General features: G+C 41.0%; 1 protein-coding gene across 2 annotated transcripts in view; it reads left to right on the top strand.

Moving 5' to 3' along the window:
- The first annotated feature begins 252 nt into the window (after positions 1–252).
- The window catches only part of CNOT6 (CCR4-NOT transcription complex subunit 6), a 78,286-nt gene continuing 54,412 nt past the window's right edge, over positions 253–24,126 (top strand). The window contains exons 1-2 of one of the 2 annotated variants that reach the window (XM_043466975.1): positions 253–652; positions 18,234–18,347. In XM_043466975.1, the coding sequence (XP_043322910.1) occupies positions 18,236–18,347 (112 nt within the window). In that variant the 5' untranslated portion in view covers positions 253–652; positions 18,234–18,235. Of the gene's footprint in view, positions 653–18,233; positions 18,348–24,126 lie in introns of those variants that run through there. The other variant, XM_043466974.1, reaches the window with a different exon arrangement.

Genomic DNA, 24,126 nt, shown 5'->3' with positions numbered 1-24,126 from the left:
AACGACAAGGCAGTAACAAACGAAGAGAGCGGGAAGACCGGAACTCAGACCCTGAGAGGCGGGCACTGGTCACTTGCTCCCCAGAGCCGGGAGAGGGAAGAGAAAGGGCGGGGCCTGCGAAGCTGCGAGCGGAGAGCGACCGCCCCGGATGCTGAGTGGTCGCGCCCTGCGGCGGTGGCCAATGGGCGCCCGGGATGTTGGAGCGGCAGCGTCAGTGGCGGCGCTCTCTCGCTCGCTCGCTCGCTGCAGAGGGGGTGAGGTGGGGGAGGGGGACGGCGGCCGCCGCCATGATGCTTGTTTGCTTTCAATGAAAACAAGGGGGACGCGGAGGAGGAGGAGGCGGCGGCGTCGGTGGCGGCGGCGTCGGCTGCGCGGGGACGAAGGCAGCGGTGGGTGCAGCGAAAAGGGAGAGACCGGAGGCCGAGAGGCCGGGAGGGCGTAGTGGCGGCCCGTCGAGGAGGCTGAAGCGGGCGGCTGACGCGGTGGATCTCGGAGGGGGAACAAAGAGCGGCGACTAAGGCGGCAGAGGAGCGGCGACGGCGGCGCTGCGGCTGCGGGCGGGACTGGTATGGTGGTTCCACAGGTCAGACCCCGCTGCACTCACAGGGAGGAGGCGGCGGCAGCGGCGGAGGAAGGCGGTGCACCCCAGGAGGTGAGCGAGACCGGTCCGAGGCCCAGCCGGGCGCTGCTCCTCGCACTGGCGGTGCACGGGCCCCTCTCAGTCGTGTCCCGGGGACCGTAGCGCGGGGCAGTGGAGCGAGAGCACCTTAAGTTTTGTGGGCGGCGGGCCTGCAGCTTGGAGGAGATGGCGGCTGTTGAGGGGTCCTTAGATGCGCAGCTGTCGCGATCCCGCAGAGTCCGGGACCGCGCCCCCGCGCAGAGTCCGGGGCTGATGGGTGTTGATTGACGGCCGAGGTGGGGGCACGCAGGGGGGGCTCCGGGGTTGGGGGGATGCCCTGGCTCTCGACTCTGGCTCTGGTCACTCGCAGGAGGAGAGTTGGTGTCTGGTACTCTTGGCCAGGATGGGTGGCAACTTTGGAGAAGTGGCGGTGTGGGATTGCGCGAAGTGTAGTTTGGAACTTCGCAGTTACCGCAGAGCGGGAAACTGTTCCCCCCAAGTGTGTTTAAAATTAAGTTTAATGCAATTATTTTTTTGCAGCGGGGGCGGGGGGGATGGATTGGGAGGATGGGAATGCCATGGTTAAAGAAGCCCTTAGCAGCAGATGGAGAGATTAGGATATTGCTGAGGACTCAGAGATACAATTACTTGAAGCTTTTATGTTTAATAACCTAAATCTTGTCTTTCCTCCTTTTTTCTAAGTACCAGTCATTATTTTCTTCAGTAGCTTTTTTTTTCTTTTGACTCTTCTCCTTCTATATCTTTCTTGAAGAACTTGCTATGTAATACCTGTAACCTATTCTTGAACTGTTAACTGCAAAAGACCAAGTTGTGAATGGTCGTTTTGCTTGTCCTTTTTGGATGTATTATTGTGTTAAACTGAGGTTTAAATAATTACCTTGAATATGAGTTCCCTTACTTATTTCCAGGTGGATTGCCCCCTTAGTGGTAGTGCAGAATCTTCTTGCCTCTTTGTGTCTGGGGATTTTAATTTTGGGGAGGAAGAGAGTGAATATGAACAGGTGAAAAATAAAATGGCATATACTTACACTTTTCGTTTTTCTGAATGCACTAGAGTTTATCATCCCAAAACAGTTTTGTAGGCTATAGGAGCTATGTCCATTGATCAGAAGGTTTTGAAGACTTGTTTTGTAATTGCTGTCAGAGTAATTATTCCAGTCTTTAGAATGTGATGACTTTTAGAATAAAAATAGCTTAATATTTTTAGACCAGTGATCTAGTACAGTCGACTTGCTTTAAACAAAATTTTTGAATAGCTACTAATGAGGAAACAAACTTAGAAAGGTTAAAGCGACTTGCCCAAGATATTACAGTTAAGAGGGAAAGGACCAGGTTTTGTGTAAGTGTGAGAGCACATGAGAGTGATGTACTTGACAAAGATTAGTTCTTTTGGGAGGGCAGAGTGTGTTTTAATGAATGGAAGTTATTTGAAGTAGTTGAGTCTGATCAGTTTCAGTAGGTGAACAAGACACTTAATGAAATGGTCAAAAAGCGAGGATGTGACAAAAGACAAAGTTTCTTGTGAAGCTAAGAAGGTTTTGCATAGTTTCAGAAGTGTCTTCCTCAGTGGTAATGTGTTAATAGATGAAGAAGCTCTTCTGAATGCTTGTTTGTTTGTAGGGGTTTTCAGTTTTCTTAGACCTTGGTGGCGAAGTAAAACTTTTCAGACTCTTGAATAGACATGAAGTTGGTTATAGAACTTAGTCCTGACTACGGATACTGGCATTTGCTTCTGTACCTGTGGTTTATAAATAATGTATTTTGGTTAGTGCTTAGGCATTCCACTGTGTTCATATTAGCCTTCTTTTAATGTTCTTTAAAGCATAAACCTTTTTCATATTGTAGTGCAGTGGAAAGGGGTAATACATGTAAGGCATACTGAAATAAATGGTCAAGGCTGCTCACAGCTTGTAGTTTTTGGGTCATAAAACATGAGGACTCTTTAGCACCCTTGTAGCTTTCTCATACTTAAGGTGCACTGGTTGAAAAACTGCTTTTTAAAGTGTTTATTTGCATATAAGGTGGGGGCTCATTTAGGCTGCCTTAATCTTACCCTTCTCTGGGCTTTACTGCTCTCTCTTCCATTTTTATTTTCTTGATAACTTATGTGCAAGGAATAGTATATGCTGGACATAGTGTTGGACCCTGAGAATTAAAAAGTGAATAATAGTTGCTGTCTTCTTGTTGCTCTAGTCTTAGTGGGTGTACAGAGGCTGTGGGAGAACAGGAGAGAATGATTAAATTTGTAGAAGGTGTGGGCGCAGTTTACAGAAAATAACATGGAATTAGGTTTGTCAAACTGGGGAGACGGGTCATTTCAAACATAAGGAACTCTGGGTTCACTGAGGTGCCAGGTGTTGGGGGTAAGGCCAGTGGTGATATGTTACTGAAAAGGAGAGTGACTGGAGATGAGCATGCAAATGTCCATCCTAGATTTTGAAGAACCATGCTTATTAAGTTAAAAGTGAGGTTTATATCTTTATCCTGTAGCAAAGGAAAGAGCAAAATATTTTTCAGAGGGCAGCAATGTGATTTAGAGATCATTTAGGCATCAGTGTGGGCAGTTAAGTGGAGGCCCTACATATAGGAAAGTCACATTTGAGATAGTGTGAAGTTAGTGAATCTGAATCTATTTTAAACTTGGATATAGGGTATTTTGTTTCTGTGATCTCTTTTGTAGTGAGCTTGAGGACTCGGTTCAATTGCTCTGTAATACAGGGTAATTTAAAATGTTTTGAAAATTAAGAGCAATCAAAACAATGAAACCCATACAGTGGTACTGTAGGTAGGCATTCAGGCTTTCAGAACTTGTCTTCTCAGTTAGGCTGAGGCAGACTGTAGCAGTTAAGCTGGAAAAATCAACCCTTTGCTCACCAGAAGTGAGAGCCGCCAAGCTTAAAGGTTATGGCTGTCCTGATGGTCTGTGAGGATATGAACTGTAAACATTTTGTGAAATTGGGTGGAGGATGGAGTTTTCCCTTCTGTATGGTGGCGGTGGTTTAGTTTCTAAGTCATGTCTGATTCTTGAGACCCCATGGACTGGGGTTCCTGCCAGGTTCCTTTGTCCATGGGATTTTCCCAAGCAAGAATACCTGAGTGGGTTGGCATTCCTTTCTTCAGGGAATCTTCCCAACCAGGGATTGAACCGAAGTCTCCTGCATTGATAGGTGGATTCTGAACCACCAGGGAAGCCCAGAGCAACATATAGGTTCCTAAAAGTCACCATGGTAGGCAGAATTGTGCAGTAAAAACTATAGGCCTTTTGGGAAAAATGGTACTGGGACACAACACTCAAAACATTGTCAGTGACTTTATTTTTTAAAAAAGGAACCTGATAAAAATAGTAGCATAGTTTTATACATGTTAAATGATTAAGGAATACATAAATACCACAGGTGCTGGAGAAGACTCTTCAGAGTCCTTTGGACAGCAAGGAGATCAAACCAGTCAATCCTAAAGGAAATCAACTCTGAATATAGATTGGAAGGACTGATGCCGAAGCTGAAGCTCCAATGTGAAGCTGATGTGAAGAGCTTACTCATTGTGAAAAGACCCTGATGCTGGGAAAGATTGAGGGCAGGAGGACAAGAGGACGACAGAGGAGATGGTTGGATGGTATCATCGACTCAATGAATTTGAGTTTGACCAAACTCATGGAGATAATGAAGGACAGGGAAGCCTGGGGTGCCGCAGTCCATGGGGTTGCAAAGAGTTGGACACAGCTAAGCAGCTGAACAAATACCATGATAAATGTGACACTTTACCTTGAAAAAGACCTGGTTTGCTTGTGGAAATGGCATCAGAAGGGTTGCTGCTTGTGAGTTATTGTAAAGTGATGGAAAGAGGGTTACCTGAAATCAAATGGAATGTTATAATAACACCAAATGTGGATGGGTGTGGCTCAGCATATGTGTACACACAGACTGAACTGATGGAGCTGATAGGTGTTTTCAGGTGTGTATTTTGTAAATTTCTATGTAGCTCCGTTCAGCCAGGGGCAGGTTCTACCTTTTTCAAGTGTTTTTCTCAGACAAAATCATACATAAGCAAATGGGAATTTTGTGCTATGCTCAAGTTTTCTAATATATCAGTCGCGTTGGAACAGATTATTTTCAGAATAAAAGATACAGCAGAACTGATTACACTTCAACGTAGCATTTTAAAGTAGTGCTAAAACTCAGTTCCAAAAATACCTGAAACACGCTGTTTTAGACTTGCTACTGTAATCGGGATGGTTGGAAAGGGTCATTGACTCAGTGGACATTAATTTGAGCCAACTCTGGGAGATAGTAGAGAATGGAGGAGCCTGGTGTGCTGCAGTTCATGGGGTCGAAAAGAGTCAAGACTTAGCGACTGAACAACAGCAACAGTGGTAGGGCTTATGCTCTTTTATTTAAGTGGGCTTACAATGGTGCAGAGAGAAAAACAAATGAACCAATAAAGCGCTCATCAGGTTACATGAGGAATACACAAAGCATTTGGGGGATGCTAAAGAAGGAGCAGAGGCTTCCCTGGTGGCTCAAATGGTAAAGAATCTGCCTGCAGTACAGGAGACCCGGGTTCAGTCCCTGGATTGGGAAGATTCCGCTGGAGAAGGGAATGGCTACCCACTCCAGTATTCTTACATGGAGAATTTCATGGACAGAGGAACCTGGCGAGTCGCAAGAGTTGGACGTGAGTTAGCAACTAAATCACCACCGCCAAAGAAGAAGCATCTAATTCTGCTTCGGAAATGGGGGATTCACTGCAGAGGTCTTTGGGCTGAATGTTGAAAGTTGAAGAGAGGTTTGTTAGACTGAGTAGGGCATTTCAGTGGGAAGAAAGAGCATGTGCAAAGACAGGTTACGTACAATTTGGACTGAAAAACAGGTTGCAAAGATGTAAGGGACAGGAGGAGTTGCCAGAAATAGTTTGTGAATGGTCTTAGGCTCTTAAAGTGCTGGGATGTAAGTTTGTATATAATAAGGATTCACTGAGACTTTAGGTGGATGGGGGTGGGGAAATTGTGTGTGTGACATGCTTTTTCAGGAGACATAGTAAAAATGTGAAGGTTTGATGAAGACAGTCAAGAAACTGGGTTCAGAAAGTCCTTAGGACTTCACTTAAGTCCTTGTAAGAGAAGCATTCTAGAATTGTTAAAGGCTTCATGATTTATATGGTCAGCATTTTGTGAATGATTTTCTGTCTTAGTTTTCAGTGGGGGGAAAGGACTAGAGGGTCAAAATTGATTTTTAGCATACTAGAACTTCCCACAATGATTGTATATATGACTTAGCAGCTAGAATAAATGTTGAATGTCTCAAAAGGCCAAAATTGCAATGTAATATGGTGTGGTCACTCACGTAGAGCTGACATCCTGGAGTCTGAAATCACGTGGGCCTTAGGAAGCATTACTACAAACAAAGCTAGTGGAGGTGATGGAATTCCAGCTGAGCTATTTCAAATCCTAAAAGGTGATGCTGTTAAAGTGCTGCACTCAATAAGCCAGCTATTTTGGAAAACTCAGCAGTGCTCACAGGCCTGGAAGACGTCAGTTTTCATTCCAATCCCAGAAAAGGACAGTGCCAAAGAATGTTCAGACTACTGTACAATTGAGCTCATTTCACATGCTAGTAAGATGTTGCTCAATATCCTTCAAGCAGGAACTTCCAGATGGACAAGCTGGATTTAGAAAAGGCAGAGGAACTAGAGATCAAATTGCTGACATTTGTTAGACCATAGGGAAAGGAAGGGAATTCCAGAAAAAACATGTACTACTTCTTCTTTGACTATGCTAAAGCTTCTGACTGTGTGGATCACAGCAACTGTGGAAAATTCTGAAAGAGATGGGAATATTAGACCACCTTACCTGCTTCCTGAGAAACCTATATGCAGGTCAAGAAGCAATAGAACCTTACATGGAACAATTGACTGGTTCCAAATTGGGAAAGGAGTATGACAAGGCTGTATATTGTCACCCTGCTTATTTAACTTATATGCAGAGTACATCATGCAAAATGCCAGGCTGGATGAATCCCAAGCTGGAATGAAGATTACAGGGAGAAATATCAACAACCTCAGATACACAGATGATACCACTGGCAGAAAGTGAAGAGGGCTATAGAGCCTCTTGATGAGGGTAAGAAGAGAGTGAAAAAGCTGGCTTAACAATCAGCATTCAATAAACAAAGATCTTGGCATCTGGTCCCATCACTTCATGGCAAATAGAAGGGAAAAAAGTGCAACCAGTGACAGGTTTTTTTTTCCTTGGGCTCCAGAATTACTGTGGATGGTGACTGCAGCCATGAAATTAAAAGACACTTGCTCCTTGGAAGGAAAACTATGACAAACGTAGACAGCATTTTAAAAAGCAAAAGCATCACATTGCCAAATAAAGTCCATTTAGTTAAAGCTGTGGTTTTTCCAGTAGCCATGTATGAATGTGAGAGTTGGACCATAAAGAAGGCTGAGTGCTAAAGAATTGATGCCTTCGAATTATGGTGCTGGAGAGCCCTTGGACCGCAAGCAGTTCAAACCAGTCAATCCTAAAGGAAATGAACCCTGAGTATTTACTGGAAGGACTGATGGTGAAGCTGAAGCTCTATCTTCAGCTAGAGCTTTGGCCTCCTGATACAAAGAGCCGACTCATTGGAAAAGAGCCTGATGCTGGGAGAGACTGAAGGCAAAAAGAGAAGAGAGTAGCAGAAGAAGAGATGGATAGAGAGCATCACTGAGTCAGTGGACATGAATATGAGCAAAGTCTGGGAAATAGTGAAGGATAGGGAAGGCTGGCATGCTGCGGTCCATGGGGTCACAAAGAGTTGGTCGCGACTTAGTGAATGAAAGACAAGAAAAGGGGGTAGCTGTAATATTGTGATCATAAGAGAGGGAAGAGCAATTAGATGATTGAAAAATCATCTAATTGCCAGATGGCAAAAGATAAGAAATGAAAAGATTTCTGTTGGCAGTCATCATTGTTGGATTGGTTGTTGCTTGTCTCATGCTAAGAGAAAAGATTTAGATTTAATACTGGTGGCTGGCGCTCCTTACCTTTTTTATCTCAGTGATATTTCACCACACAAATTGTGAATTTATGCTCTTCATACTAGATGGTATTCAGCTTTGTTGATTAGATCATAAATCATGATTGTCTTAATATGTTCTTTTGCTGTGTACTTAATATTTGGCTTAAAATATAGAAATTAAGATTTCTACACTAAGAAGTATTTGTATTTTAAATAGAAATTTGTGGATGACCTGTATTTAGTATACCTTTGTAGTTATATTTTGAGTTGACTTATTGAGTTGAATTTGTTAGTATTTGACCATTTTTGACCTTCAAACTCGGTAGTTTCTGTGGTGTTGCAGGACACTCTTACTTCTCCCTGTATTTTATATTCAGTCATGTTAGGCAGAGGCACATGGTTAGAACTGCATTTTATGAGCAGTCTGTCATGGTGGTTGGTGGTTTAGTTGCTACGTTGTGTCCGACTCTTGAGGCCCCATGGACTGTAGCCTGCCAGGCTCCTCTGTCCGTGGGATTCTCCAGGCAAGAATGCTGACGTGGATTGCCATTTCCTTCTCCAGGGCATCTTCCCGACCCTGGGATCAGCCTCCCCGCCAGCACTGCAGATTCTTCACTGCTGAGCCACCAGGGAAGCCCCCCTAACAGCAGTCTGGTCAACTCTTACAGGTTGTTGGTTACTGACTGGGCGCTGCAGATACAGATGGGTATGCCAGTCTTCTCCTTTGAGAAATTAGACTACTGCATCTGCTGTTTGACTCTGTACTTGGAGGACTGTTTTATCATAATTTTAAAATCTTTTTTGCAGAGGTTTTACTGGTTGTAAATTTTAGTTAAACCAATATGAACTTAAAATGAGAAGTGTTAGTTGCTAAGTCGTGTCTAACTCTTTGCAACCCAATGGACATAGCCTGCCAAACTTCTCTTTCCATGGAATTTTCCAGGCAAGAATACTGATGTGGATTTCCATTCCCTCCTTAAGTTTATTTTTATTCTCTGTGAGAAAAGGATTTAAGGAATTGACATTTTGGGAGGCAGGAAAAGGTAGCTACTGAAACCTTCAAGTTTTAGAAATACCACTGCAATGTTACTTGCCTTTTTTATTCTCATCCTCTTATGAGTATACTGTGCAGTTTTTCATAGACTAACAAATGTGTGTGATCTGATCAATTGAATTCAGAGTAGACAGGCTGTCTTCCAGCATGTTAGACCTTAAAGATTTGCAAAAATGTAAGACAGTGTCACTCTTCTTGCAAAATTTTGCTTTGTTTTTGGAAGTAGTTGCTTTTCATTAAAATGTTGTGGTTAACATGTGCTAGGTTTATTATATTTAGTGAGTTAATGCACATTTTTAAATTCCTTAGTTCTTATTTCTAATGCAGTAAATATTGATAGATAGAACTCACATACAAAAGGTCTTTGAGATACTTGAGTATAAGGACCCTGAGATGATAGCATTTGAGATCTGCTGTCTTAAATATTAGGCAGAGTTTGGGAGTAGAGAATATGAGTGAAGAGTAGTTTGTAAAGATCATATATCTGAGAAGGAAACTCAAGGACTCATGGTCTTAGCAACATAATATTTGAAGAATGAACACAGAAGATCTTGGTTTCATCAGTGACAGAATTCTAGAGTTGTATGAGGCATTGGTGTACAGCTTGCAACTAGATTGTCCCAGGTTCAAATCCTCGCTCTGTTAGGTTGGTGTAAACATAATTGCGGTTTCAGACTGAATCATTTTAAGTAGGCTGAAACACAAATCTTTATTAATCAAAATAGGAACCATTACAATCCACACATTTTTGCCAACAAGAAAAAAGTTTTGTTTATTCTTGTAGCATAAAAATCCATGCTTTGGGTTTTGAAAAACTTCTGAAAGGCATTTTCTGCATCCTGCTGGTTGTGGAAGTGTTTTCCCAGCAAAAAGTTGAGTTGCTTGAAGTGGTAGTTGGTTTACGAGGACAGGTGAATATGGCAGATGAGGCAAACCTCTGTAGCCCAATTAATTCTTCAGCTTTTGAAGCTTCGACTGTGTGATGTGCAGTCAGGCCTTGTCGTGGAGAAGAATTGGGCCCTTTCTGTTGACCAGTGCTGGCTTCAGGCATTGCAGTTTTCGGTACATATCATTGATTGTTGAACATACCTCTCAGATGTAATGGTTTTGCCCTGATTCAGAAAGCTGAAGTGGATCAGACTGGCAGCAGACCATCAAGTCTGGCTTTGGGAGAAGCTTTGGAGCTTTTTGGTTCAACCACTGTTGCCAGTTGTTGTATAAAATCCACGTTTCGTTGCATGTCACAATCTGATTGAGAGATGGTTCATTGTTGTGTAGAATAAGAGAAGAAGATGACACTTCAAAACAATGCTTTTTTTTAAATTTTAGGTCAGCTCGTGAGGCACCCACTTACCGCGCTTTTTCACCTTTCGAATTTGCATCACACGCTGAGTGACTGTAGAAAGCCAGACGTTGAAGTCTTCAGCAGCTTCTTGTGTGGTTGTAAGAGGATCAGTCTTTGATGATGCTTTCTGTTGGTCTCTGTCAACTCCTGATGGCAGGCCACCACACTTCTCATCTTCAAGGCTCTCGTCTCCTTTGCAGAACTTCTTGACCCACCACTGCACTGTGTGTTCATTAGCAGTTCCCCAGGCCAGATGTGTTACTGATGTTGAGAGCTGTCTCCCCTGCTTTACAACCCATTTTGAACTTGAATAAGAAAATCGCTCGACTTTGCTTTTTGTCTAACATCTTTTCCATAATCTAAAATAAATATAAAATACATAGAAAGTAATGTCAATAGCAAAAAAAAAAAAAAGCAAGAACTGGGCATTAAAATGATGTATGACATAATCACAATTATTTTAGAATGTATTCCAGTATCAAACAGCAAATTTCAACTGTGCTAAAACTGCAATTACTTTTGCACCAACCTAATACTAACCAAGTGTGTGTGTGACTTTGGGCAAGTTATTTAAATGTAAGAGTCTCAGTTTCCTTATCAAAAGTAAAAAGAGGATAGTGTCTACTTCATGGGCTGCTATGAGATTAAATCGAGATAATACAAGGAAATTATTGCATAATGGTTGAAAGCACAGACTTTTGGATCAGATTTGAGTTAAAATCTCAGTTGTGCCACTAGTATCTGTGATCTAGGCAAGTGATTCTTTCCCTGACCCTTCCTTTCTTTATGTATGAAGAACAGAGTTGTGAGGATTAAATGAGGTAATGTATGTGCAGGGCCTGCCAGTTGGTGAGGGCTCACACATGTTAGCTGTTACACGCCTGGTGCAGAGTGTGGCAGATAGGCACCCGGCACAGTTTTGTCATTACTGCCACCTGTTTGCGGTTTGCTCTCATTTTGCTCTAGCATGTCACTAAGATTATACAGTTTTTACCTTTAAGTTTGGGTTTCCTGGTGGCTCAGTGGTAAAGAATCTGCCTGCCAATTCAGGAGATGTGGGTTTGATCCCTGGGTTGGAAAGTCTCCTGGAGAAGGAAATGGCAGCACGCTGCAGTCCATGGGGTCCGCAAAGGAGTAGGACGCGACTTAGCAACTGAACGACGACAACATTCACTGAGCACCTACTACTTGCCAGGCTCTGAACGTAAGTGCAAAGATCCTGTAGTAGAGTAGGTGAATGAGACGTAAAAAAAATTAAGGTGGGGTTAAAGAGTGCAACGTTAGAAATACCCTCATGGTTCAAGTAGCTCAAAGCAGGAAATTAGACTCCTGTGTTGGTGAGGGATAGGGAAGGAGTCCTGAATTAATGTTTGTAAAAAGAAAGGTTTGTAGTGTGATTACACTGTTGTAAGATTTTTGTTTGCACACACCACCACCCCCACCCCCCCACACCCTGTAGATTAAGATCCAAGATCACGTACACATTTCCTGTTTATTCTTTTCTCCCGGCACCTGACAGAGTGCTTGAAACAGAAGCAGAAGGTGCTTAGTAAATATTTGTTGAGTGAATGATTCTGTAAATAAAGCTTCCTTAAGGAAGCATGATTCAGTTGTATTGAATTGCCTTTTTTTTTTTTTTTGAGTTTTCTTTGAAAACCTGATTTTGAGTGTTGAGGGAAAGAATGTTTAGACCACTTTATTAGTGTAACATGCTAGGTCTGGCACAGGACACTGGGAGGTAACAATTGAACTGATAAATGCTGAGTAAATGTGTGGTATGCAGAGGAAAGAGAAGGTTGTTTAAAAGTTGTAGCTGAGAATGAGGGTGTGGATTAATTTTAGTAGCTGTAAATATGGAAAAGACAGGTTTAGAAGTCCTGAAGAAGTAAAAACCAGTTGGATTTAGTGAAAAATTTGTAAACACCTAGTGAAAATTTGGATTGGAAAAAGTAAATTGGCATCAAGGCTAGTGGCACTACCTTTCATATATTCCCTAAATTATAGTTCTTCGAGGAGCCTGATCAATAAATAAAAGGGTCTTTCTTTGAGAAAGACCTTTCCTTTCCTTTCCTGCCTTTCCTCTGCCCCACTCACTCTTTTTCTTTGTGTTTTTGAAAGAAGTAAAACACCACGAATGGAGAAAATGTAACACCAAGAAAAGGAAAAGAACTTACTTTTTGTCTTGTCAGTTAAGATTGGCTGTAATTCGAAATTGGTCATTTGTAGTGATGTGGATGAACCTAGAGTATGTCATACAGAGTGAAGTAAGGCAGAAAGAGAAAAACAAATACGTATTAACACATATATATATGAAATCTAGAAAAATGGTACTGATGAACCTATTTGCGGGCCAGGAATAGAAACACAGATGGAGGCAGTGGACTTGTGGACATGGGGAAGGAGATAGTGGGATGCGCTGAGAGAGGAGCACTCATACACACGCGGCCGTGTGTGAAACATGTAGCTGATGGGAAGCGGCCGTGGAGCGCAGGAAGCTGTGCTCCGTACTCTGTGGTGACCTGGGGAGTGGGGTCGGGGTGCTGGGAGGAGGCTCAGGAGGGCAGGGATGTATGTACACTTACCTCTGAGGCACATCGCTGTGCAGCAGAAACCGATGCGTTGTAAAGCAATAATACTCTAATCAAAGATTAAACAAGTTGGCTATGGCTCAGCCTTATTTCCCTTGGGGGAAAAATGTGGCTATTACAATTAAATTATTTAACTTCAGAGTGTCTTTTAACAAGATACATGTTTTTACTCATTGCTACAATAAAATCTCATAACAATTTATTAATATTTCAAAATATGAACTTGGTATTAAGGGTTTCTCCCAAGTGTCTGCAGAATGTTTTTTTTTGCGGATTTGTGGATCATTCATTACATCTCCGGAGAAGGCAGTGGCCACCCACTCCAGTGTTCTTGCCTGGAGAATCCCGGGGACGGGGGAGCCTGGTGGGCTGCCGGCTGTGGGGTCGCACAGAGTCGGACACGACTGAAACGACTTAGCAGCAGCAGCATTACATCTCATTATGCACATCTCTTCATTCTCTTCAAATCTATAATAGTTTGAGCCCAGCTTGTTGCAGGTGGCACACCAGTTATTCTGGAGAAAGTCCTTCGTTGCAGTTGCTGCTCTGGTGTCATCTAGCCAGCTGCTCTGGGCTTCCCTGGTAGCTCTGCTGGTAAAGAATCTGCCTGCAATGCAGGAGACCCCAGTTTGATTCCTGGGTCAGAAGGTCCCCTGGACAAGGGATAGGCTGCCCACTCCAGTGTTCTTGGGCTTCCCTGGGGACTGAGACGGTAAAGAACCGCCTGCATTGCAGGAGACCTGGGTTCGATCCTTGGGTTGGGACCCCTTGGAGGAGGAAATGGCAACCCACTCCAGTATTTTTGCCTGGAAATCCCCATGGACAGAGGTGCCTGGCGGGGTACAGTTCATGGGGTTGCAAAGAGTCGGACGTGACTCAGCACAGCACAGAACAGCCAGTTCCTCTGATTCTTAAAAAGGTAAACATTATTGGTGTGTATTTCACATTCTGTCAGATCAAAAGGCCCACAGTATCTGCTTCTACCCCTTGTTAGTGTTGAGAAGATTGATGAAGAGGTAATAGTTTATTCCTCTCTTGAACATTTTCTACCTTATAATCAAAAAACAACCTGGGTGGTGGTGTTACTTAGCATTATGCCAGTGCCAGTGATTCATCTCAAGGTTTTAACCCAGTTTATAAGTCTTTGTTTTAGAAAGGCTCATTGGGAGTTATGAAATGATGTTGTTTTTGTTCTTTCATACTTCATTTATTAGTTGTCTTTCTTTTGTAAAATAGGACTTTTTTTCACCTGGGCCATTTGGTGACTGAAATAGAGTATCCATTGAAAGGATAGACACTTAAATCTTTCTCTTTTGTACATATTTCTTAGTTTAAAAGCTGCCGCAAATGGTGGTTGACTTGCAATTAGGGCCCCCACCCTTCCTCTCTCCTCCTCCCTCCACTTCTCTCTTACCCTTTCTCCTGTGTACTTTTAAGCCATTTCATAAAATCTTTAATAATGTAAGCATATCTTTCTGTCCGGTAAATAATGTCCTGTATTTCTTTAAGGTAAATAATTATTCTCTTCTAAGATAGTGAAAAACCATTTCTCTGAGGTCTCGATCAGGGACAGATTTTATGCTGCCAAGATCAATAATGATGTTTGGCATTGGATTGGGGGAGTTGAAGATTGACTAGTCTGGGGTTACATACATGCTGACTCTGGCCTAGCTATTTTTTAAAAGTCATGTAATTTTCCTTGGCAGTTTTCTAGTCAATTTTGGAAACCTTTTACTCTTTTTAGATAGTTATCTGCAGCAACATACTGTATTTTTTAGAGAGCAAGATCTGCTTGTTGATTTCAAAGCCTGGGGAAAAATCCTGAATTGTTTGTGTTCTTGTGTCCTTTTCGCTACCTGGTTTCCAATACTATGTTCTGTTGGACCCCAAGAAAAATGGGTGGAGTTGCTTAGTGGGCAGATATGCTTCTCAAAAGGGCTTGACTGTCCAGTTTGCTACCATTTCTTTTATTCTGTCATGTTCTTTTCCCCCCACTTCCACTTTCACACTCTTGGGGATTTGGAAAATAAAGATTTTGCCTCTTTCAAGTTTAGGGTAATGTGCTGTCTCTTAAATTTTAAGATAGCTCATCACATGTCTTGAGAACTCAGAAAGGGAGTGGCTGGCTGCCTAGGCAGAAATCACGACTCTTGATGGAATGACCCCAGGTTTAGGATCTGGATTTCAGATTTCAGTTCAGTAATACTTTTATTTATTTTCTGAAGTGTGATTGAACTCTGGACATTTCTTCACACTAACTAAGCTCGCATGAAATTGGTAAATCAGACTTCTGAACTTTCACTAAGAAGTCAAATGATTAATGACTCAAAGGGAACCCTCTTACACTGTTGGTGGGAATGCAAACTTTTACAGCCACTGTGGAGAACAGTGTGGAGATTCCTTAAAAAACTGAGAATAGAACTGTCATATGAACCAACAGTCTCACTGCTGGGCATACACACTGAGGAAACCAGAATTAAAAGAGACACATGTACCCCAGTGTTCATTGCAGTGCTGTTTACAATAGTTAGGACATGGAAGCAACCTTGATGTCCAGATGAATGAATAAGGAAGATGTGGTATGTATACACAATGGAATATTGCTCAGCTATAAAAAGGGACGCATTTCAGTCAGTCCTAATGAGGTGGATGAAATTGGAGCCTATTATACAGAGTGAAGTAAGTCAGGAAGAGAAACACCAATACTGTGTATTAACGCATACATATGGAATTTAGAAAGACGGTAATGATGATCCTGTATGCAAGGCAGCAAAAGAGACAGATGTAAAGAACAGACTTTTAGACTGTGGGAGAAGGGGAGGGTGGGATGAGCTGAGAGAATAGCATTGAAACATATATATTACCTTATGTAAAATAGATGAGCAGTGCAAGTTCAGTGCATGAAGCAGGGCAGTCAAAGCCAGTGCTCTGGGACAGCCCAGAGGGCTTGGGTGGGGAGGGAGGTGGGAGGGAGGTTCAGAACGGGGGGACAATGTGTACCCATGGCTGATTCAATTCGATGTATGGCAAAAACCATCACAATACTGTAAAATAATTATCCTCCAATTAAAGTATATTAGTTTAAAAAAATAGCTTATAGGACCAAAATACTAACCATAGCTGAACAGAGCAGCTTATCGTTAAATTCTATTTGGAACAGCCAGTGAAGATCAGATGGTTGCTTTGTGAGTAAAATCTAGTCAGAATAGTGGCATTTGAGTGATCTTAAGGACTCTTAAGGGATGTTGTCATTAAGCTCTGGTTGCTTTACACAGTATTTTGTTATTACTGGTATATTCATACGATTCACAGTGGGCACTTGCCTTGCCAGCTTGTCCCCTAAATGGGACAGGAACAGTCCTTGACAGTATAGCTCTTTGTTAGGTATGTTTTGTGTTAGTCTAAAAACTTCATTCATTGTGTTTCTATTCTGGAGAAATAAACATGTAGGAGGACAGTTTTATTAACATAGTTAACAAAACAAAAAATAGATATTCTATTTCTTATGCAGGTGATTAGTCTCACTGTTTACTTACCTTCTTCAAAAAGGGATTACTTACCTCTTCCTGTGTTTTGACTACATAGTCAAAACCATTTTTGTGTTTGAAATAGCTCTAGTTCTCATCAGTATAGATGCAGCATAACATAATGAAAGTAGCTTTAGCTCTTTTCCAATTTTTTTATTGTGTAAAATATGCATAACATAAAGTTTACCGTGTCAACCATTTTTAAAGTGTAGCATTCAGTGTTACTAGATACATTGATGATGATGTGCAGCCATCACCATCATCCATCTTTGTAACTCTTTTTGTAAAACTAAAACCTCAAACCCATTCAGCAGTAACTCCATTTGAGGTAAGTGATTGCTGACTGGCTCACTTTAACTTCATATGATAGTGGGTTTTTCTCCAGCTTTGTTCAGCTATGTAGGTATCCAGAGTAGGTGTTCAATTCAGTTGCTCAGTTGTGTCCAACTCTTAGCGACCCCATGGACTGCAGCACGCCAGGCTTTCCCTTCTATCATCATCTCCTGGAGCTTGCTCAAACTCTTGTCCATCGAGTCGACCATCCAACCATCTCATCCTCTGTCATCCCCTTCTCCACCTGCCTTCAATCTTTTCCAGCATCAGAGTCTTTTCCAATGAGTTACTTCTTTGCATCAGGTGACCAAAGTATTGGAGCTTCAGCCTCAGCATCAGTCCTTCCAATGAATATTCAGGACTGATTTCCTTTAGTATTGACTGGTTTGATCTCCAGGGGACTCTCAAGAGTCTTCTCCAACATCACAGTTCAAAAGCATCAATTCTTCTGCGCTCAGCTTTCTTTATGGTCCAACTCTCACATCCATACGTGACTACTGGAAAGACCATAGCTTTGATTAGACGGATCCTTGTCGGCAAAGTAATGTCTCTGCTTTTTAATATGAATTTTAAAATAACCACAAGCAAAATGAATAGTAGTCCCAGTATCAGCTTAGATATAATTCTTCCAGTTTGTCTGATTCTCAGAAATGTTTTTTACACTTAATTTGGTCACATTAGACCCAGATGAGGTCTATATATTGCATCTGATTGCTGTGCCTCACAAGTCATTTAATATCAGTTTCCTTTTCATGTCATTCATTTGTTGAGGAAATTGAGCCTTCTGTCATGTAGAACTTTCTATTGTCTGCATCTGGCTGGCTGTATTCTTGTGGCATTATTTTAGAGTTAAGAAAAAATTTTTTTACTCATAGTAAAATATATGTAGCAAAGTATACTATCTTAATAGTCATCTTAAGTGTGCAGTTCAGTGTGTTAAGTATATCCACATTGTTGTGTCTTATGTTACTTTCACCATATTCCTCTGTCTCCCTTACTTGGTGTAAACTGGTTCCAGATCTAGAGAGGCTTATTTGATTCAAGTTCAGTCTTTACTTTTAATTTTTTTTGGATGACGGGGCAAGAGTATACATAGTATTGGGATACAAATCTAGTTGTTTTAATACTGAGATTGATCCTTGGGTTGAGGTCTTACAGCCTGATCTATTTAAATTTTTTCCATTGGATATTTTTTACCTGATTCCTTTATTAGCCATTAATGGTGAAACTTTTTTTTCATTAGAGGTTGTGAAATAGTGGTTTTTCTAATTAGGTAACTTTCTGCATTTATTAGCTAAAATTCTGTTAAGAACACTTCCTCAACCAGTTTCTGCCAGAAGTGCTGGATAAATGCTTGATTCTTTCCCTTTATTTTCCAACTTCAGGTGACAGGTTTTTTTTGTTTTTTTTTTTTTTAAATCCGAGTTTTGGATTCATACAGTTTAAAATTGATTAGTAGTCTTTCTTTTGTTGTTCAGATTGTCCCATCTTGGCCAGTGGGACCTCTTCAAGCTAACTCCTATGCCCTTTACAGCTAGAGTATCTTTCTTAGTGTCCAAGCTTGTTTATATTTTTCCAATCCCATTCTTGAAATCTTCCATTTCTCTAAGGAGTTCCTAGTTCGTTTTAGTGGGAATTTGTGTTTAGAGATCATAATATAGATGTCTGCTTTTTTAAAAGATGTTATTTTCAGCTGTTTGACTCTTTCATATATTGATTGGTTTCTTTTCTTGTTTCAACAGGCATGCCCAAAGAAAAATACGAGCCCCCTGACCCTCGGAGGATATACACAATTATGTCCTCTGAGGAAGCAGCAAATGGAAAGAAATCTCATTGGGTGGAGCTTGAAATAAGTGGTAAGACATACACGGATAAATTTATGGTTTGGAAGTTAAAATCTAGTAATGCCAATACACAAGGGAAGCAATGCTGTATTTTACCAATGCTCATTTGTCTTAGAAGCTGAAGCGTTCAGTAGAAAGAACATGGTTTGAGTCAAAGTTCAGAACCCATTCATTGCTTATTTTCTCACTGTCAGTGTCCTTTTTTAAAATGAAGATGATAATATCAAAGATGAAATGAAAATAGCATATGTAATGACTAGTATACAAAGGTTTGTTCTGTTACTTAATTCTCTGATGAAGTAGGATAGTGATTTTTGTATTATCCAGTTACAGGTTTCCAGTAAGGTGGGGAATGCCTGTTCTGTTGTAGATTCTGGGATAGATTTGTTTCTCCTTATTTTCTTCATTTGTATTTTAGTCTGAGTCTCTGGGGACAGCCTTGTTCAGAAACACAAAATCTTGGAAAGAGTTTGAAGTAGCTCTCAGAATTCCCTTCTACCTTTAATGCAAGTCTTCAAAAATATGGCCAAGGGACGTGATTGCTTCTTAAGGCAACCAGGGCTAAAGAAATTTTGTGTTCATGTTGACCTAACATGCCTCCTCCTATTTTCCGTCTAGTTTTTCTTGACTCTTGCTTTCTGAAATAATATTGACCAAATTTTCTTTTCTTTCACTTGACTGCCCTTGATATTTTTAAAAGTTTAATGCAACAGACATACTGAGTATATGCTATGTGTAAAACATTTTTCTAGGTGCTGTACTAGACATATGTAAGATACATAGATGGGGGAAAAAAAAAGGTCTGTTTCGTTCTGAAGCTTTTGGCATATTACGGAGTGAGAGGAAGGGACTATGCAAGTGTAAGTAACTAATAGACAAAATATAACTGTGAAGTCTAAGTAGAAAAGAACTATACAGAAAGCAAAAGGAAGTAGTAATAGTAGCATCTTTCCCTTGTCAGCTCAAAAGTTCTGATTAATTATTGAGTAAGCCTCAACACCCTCTTCTGCAGCCGTGGTAGAGGTTGTTACCTACACGGGTCTCTCCTGTTTTCCTTCTTCCAGTTTCTGGAGTGCTGGTGTAAGAGTGGTGGGAGAGTGAAATTTTCTCTCTTCTTTTGCCTCTCCTGTCAAATTTGGTTTTCTCTATCAGAGAGCCTGTGAAGCACAGGCAATTACTGCTCCAGCTTCCCCTTTTAATTTCTGAGGATTGGTATTTAACTATATTTTTCTTTTTTCAGTCTGTATTAGCAGTTTTTGAATTACGAGTCATTTGCTTCTAGGAAATTTGGATACTCTAGAAAGTGTTCACTTAGGTCAGTTTGGTTATATCTGAGGTGAAGGGGATTTTTCTCTGTCTGCTCACTGTACCTCATGTTGGGAACTCATTGGCAATTTTGAATCATTGTTCTCTGCTTATTCTGAACTTTGGGAAGAAATCTGTGTAGAAGATAGGAAGGAAAAGGAGAGATTTTTCCTTTAAAATAGCATTCTTAACAGTTTTATCTTTACCAAGTGTTGTGGAGGATAAGCTGTTGATTGAATAGGTCTGGTGGAACAAGACCTTGTAATTAACAAAACCGCTATCAGGAAGGTCACTTTATCATCTTAATACATGAACATAAACTCCAATGTGTAGAAATTTTCAAGACTGAAATCATTTCATGCTAAGATTAGAGTTATTTCAAGGTTAGAGTTATCATGTGTATACTCTAGCATCAATTCCTTAAGATCATGTGATATGAAATTCTGGGGATCTGAGGTCATTGAATTCTGGACCTGAAGTAATCTCATATAGTCTTCTGGTTCTAGGGAGATGGGTGGTTAGATCCTTGTGCCATTTGGTGGTAGCCAGATAATCCAAATGACTTTTAGTCATTTACTTTTTTAAAGAAGGCCATTTTTTTAATGGTAAAATGAGACACAGATAAAGAAAACCACAGAAGCATATTAGTGAATTATTTTAAGGCCAGAAGCCTAGTAATACCCAGGTCAAGTATTAGAAGTCTTCTGATCAGTCCAATAGGCATGAAACGCATGTGGCTATTGAGCATTTGAAATGTACTTAGATTAGTTCAGGGCTTTCCTGGTGGCTCAGTGGTAAAGAATCTTCCTGCCAATGCAGGGGCCATGGTTTCCATCCTTGGTTTGGGAAGATCTCACATGCCTTGGAATACTTAAGCCCATACACCACAACTACTGGGTCTGTGCTCTAGTTTGCATGCTCTGCAACAGGAGAAGCCACCACAGTGAAACACCTCTGCTTGCAGCAACTAGAGAAAGCCCATGTGCAGCACCGAAGATCTAGCACAACCAAAAATAAATAAGTAAGTCTGAAAAAGAAAGGAAATCTCCTTAGTCCAAACCGAGATACACTGTAAATATAAAAAAAGATGTAGAACACTTTGTTAATAATTTGATATTAATGAAATAAATGTTTTCGATATAGAGGATTAAATAAAATACTATATTACAGTTAAAAAAAAAGGAATTAGAAGTTTTTCACTTTTCCCAAAACCCCTTCCACACCACAGCCCAACGCAGTCCCTTCTCCACTCCCCAAAAGTAACTGTTACCTTAACTTTTATAGTAATCACTTCTTTTGTTTCTTTACAGTTTTAACATCAGGTTATATAGGGCTTGCCAGGTGGCTCAGATGGTAAAGAATCTGCCCGCAATGCGGGAGACCTAGGTTTGATCCCTGTGTTGGGAAGATTCCCTGGAGGAGGGCATGGCAGTATGGCAGTACATCTCCAGTATTCTTGCCTGGAGAATCCCCACGGATGAGGAGGCTGGTGGGGTTGCAGAGAGTTGGACACCACTGATGACTAAACACAAGTGTTAAGAGTTGGGTGCTCCCCTTTTTGTTTGATATGTCTTAATTTACATGTTCCCCGTCCATCCTTTAAAGTTCTTTACAGTTTATCTGTTGACCTTCTTGTTAACCCTGCAGTATGTATTCTCCTGCATGCAGTTCAACATGTTTTTCATCCATATTTGCAAGTAGGCTGCAGAGACTTGATCAAGAGTTGGATTTAAGACCTTTGACAGGACTGAAGACTGTGTTATATATATGGTGGTATTTTTTTTCTTTAGGAGCACATAAGATATAAAAGCCTTCTTTTCTACTGATGTTCAGTGCCTAGAACCATTAATTCTTTGAGGGTTGCAAAATAGTGATACTCTTTAATTAGATGAGCTGTATATGTTAAAGAGATACTTTCCGTCATTTTTTAAAATTATATTTAATTTTATCTTGGACTTCCCAGGTGGTGCTAGTGGTAAAGAACCCTCCTGCCAATGCAGGAGACATAAGAGATGATTGATCTTGGGTTGGGAAGATCCCCTGGAGGAGGGCATGGCAACCCACTCCAGTATTCTTGGTTGGAGAATCCCATAGACAGACGAGCTTGGTGAGCTGCAGCCCATAAGCTCGCAAAGAGTTGGACACGACTGAAGTGACCTATGTGCACACAGTTGATTTATTCCCTCATTTACTAATTGATTGCTCAAGGTATAAATTTGTGTAGGAAAGGTAGAAAAGAATGCTTCTTTCTTTCCTTTTATTTATGAGTTTTCAGGATAAACTGTTGTCCTTTGAAGGTGACCAGTCAGATTTTTAAAGTTTCATTTTTAAAGTATCCAGTGGTTTAAGAATCTGACTGCCAATTCCGGGAATTCAGGTTTGATCCTTGGTCCAGGAATTAAGATCTCACATGCTGCAGGGCAGCTGAGGCCCGGCGCCACAACTGCCGAGCCCACGTGCCACAGCTGGAGAAGCCCCCACGCCGCGATGAGCAATCCTGTTCTCTGCAGCTAAGACCCGACAGAGCCAAAACAATGAAAGAAATAAAGTATGTTACTAACTAGTCTATTTGGGTTTCAAACATATGCCGTGAGTTGTCATTATTAGTCTTATTTTATTGCTTAACATTGGCCTGTTTTGCCGTGGGCTTGCTGGCAGTCAAAGTTTTTTTCATTATTCAGTTCAGTTCAGTTGCCAAGTCGTGTCCTACTCTTTGTGACCCCATGGACTGCAGCACGCCAGGCTTCCCTGTCCATCACCAACTCCTGGAGCTTGCTCAGACTCAGGTCCATCAAGTTGGCGATGTCATGCAACCATCTCGTCCTCTGTCGTCCCCTTCTTCTGCCTTCAGTCTTTCCCAGCATCAGGGTCCTTTCTAATGAGTTGGTTCTCCACATCAGGTGGCCTGAGTATTGGAGCTTCAGCCTCAGCATCAGTCCTTCCAATGAATATTCAGGACTGATTTCCTTTAGGATTGACTGGTTTGATCTCCAGGGGACTCTCAAGAGTCTTCTCCAACCCCACAGTTCAAAAGCATCAATTCTTCAGCACTCAGCTTTCTTTATAGTTTGTTATTATTTTCTCTTTTTTGATTAGATGCCCAAAGAATTTTTTCCCCTTAAAGTCAGTAATTTTTACTTGAATATGTTTTGGTATTGGTTGTTCTACTTTGATATTCTTAAGTATAATATGCTCTTTCAATGTGTAGTTTTGAGTTTTTTCTCTTTTAATTTCAGGGAAGTTTCCTTGGATTATAGCTTTAGTGTTCTGATTCTTTTCTTCACTTTTTCTTTCAGAGAGATTTATTCTCTGAATTTGAATTTTTACATATTTGTCTCAGAATCACTTTTAAAGACAGAGTACAGTAAGTTCACTCTCTTACTCTTGTACCATTCTTTTACATGTACAGTCAGACAGTCGTTTAAGCACCATCACAATTACAATATGGAATGGTTTCATCACTGCAGAAGACTTCACCTTGCTCCATTTTAGGCAGAGTCTCCCCCCACTTTCAGCCCCTGGCAACTACTGAGTTTTAATTCTTTTTTTTTTTTTTTTACTAAACTGTTTTAGGGTCATAGCACCTTTGATGTAAAGTACAGTGTATGATCCTTCCACTGTCACCATCCCCCACCAGAGTGGTGCGTTTGTTAGAATTCATGAACCTGCTTTAGCAAAGCTATGAACCAAAGTTCATAGTTTACATTAGAGTTCACTCCTGATATTGTACATTTGAGGGGTTTAGAAAATATATAATGACACGTATCTACCCCTGTCATGTCATATACAGAGTAGTTTAACTGCCCCAAAAGCCCTCTGTGCTCTCCCTGTTCATTCCTACTTCACTCTCCCTGAACCCCTGATCTTTTTACTCTCGCCATTGTTTTGCCTTTTCTGTCCTTGGGATCAAACAGTATGCAGACTTTTTAGATTGGTTTCTTAGTAATGTGAATTTAAGACTTAGTAATATGCATTTAAGTTCCTTCATGTGTTTTCATGGCTTGATACTTCATATATTTTTAGTGCTAAGTGATATTCCATTGTCTGGATATATCACAGATTATCCATTCACCTACTGAAGGACATTTTGACTATTTCCAAGTTTTGGCAGTTATGAATAAAGCTGCTGCATATGTCCACATACAGGTTTTTGTGTGTACGATGTAGGTTTTCAACTCCTGGGTAAATGGCAAGGCGCGTGATGGTGAGAATGTTTAACTTTGTAAAAAAAATGCCAGACTCTCCCAAAATGGCTGTATTATTTGGCATTTCCTCTAGCAGTGAATGAGGGCTCACGTTGCTCTACATCCTCTCCAGCATTTGACATTGTTCTGGGTTTTGCCCATTATAATGGGTGTGAATAGTGTATCTCATTGTTATTTTAATTTTCGTTTCCCTGATGATAAATGATTAAGAGCATCTTTTCATATACTTGTTCACTATGGACATATCTTCATTGGCAATGTGTCTGTTCAGGTCTCCCCCC

This window comes from Cervus canadensis, chromosome 4, assembly GCF_019320065.1.
Source record: "Cervus canadensis isolate Bull #8, Minnesota chromosome 4, ASM1932006v1, whole genome shotgun sequence".
NCBI classification, from domain to species: Eukaryota; Metazoa; Chordata; class Mammalia; order Artiodactyla; family Cervidae; genus Cervus; species Cervus canadensis.
This window is presented reverse-complemented; position numbering and strand designations above follow the sequence as displayed.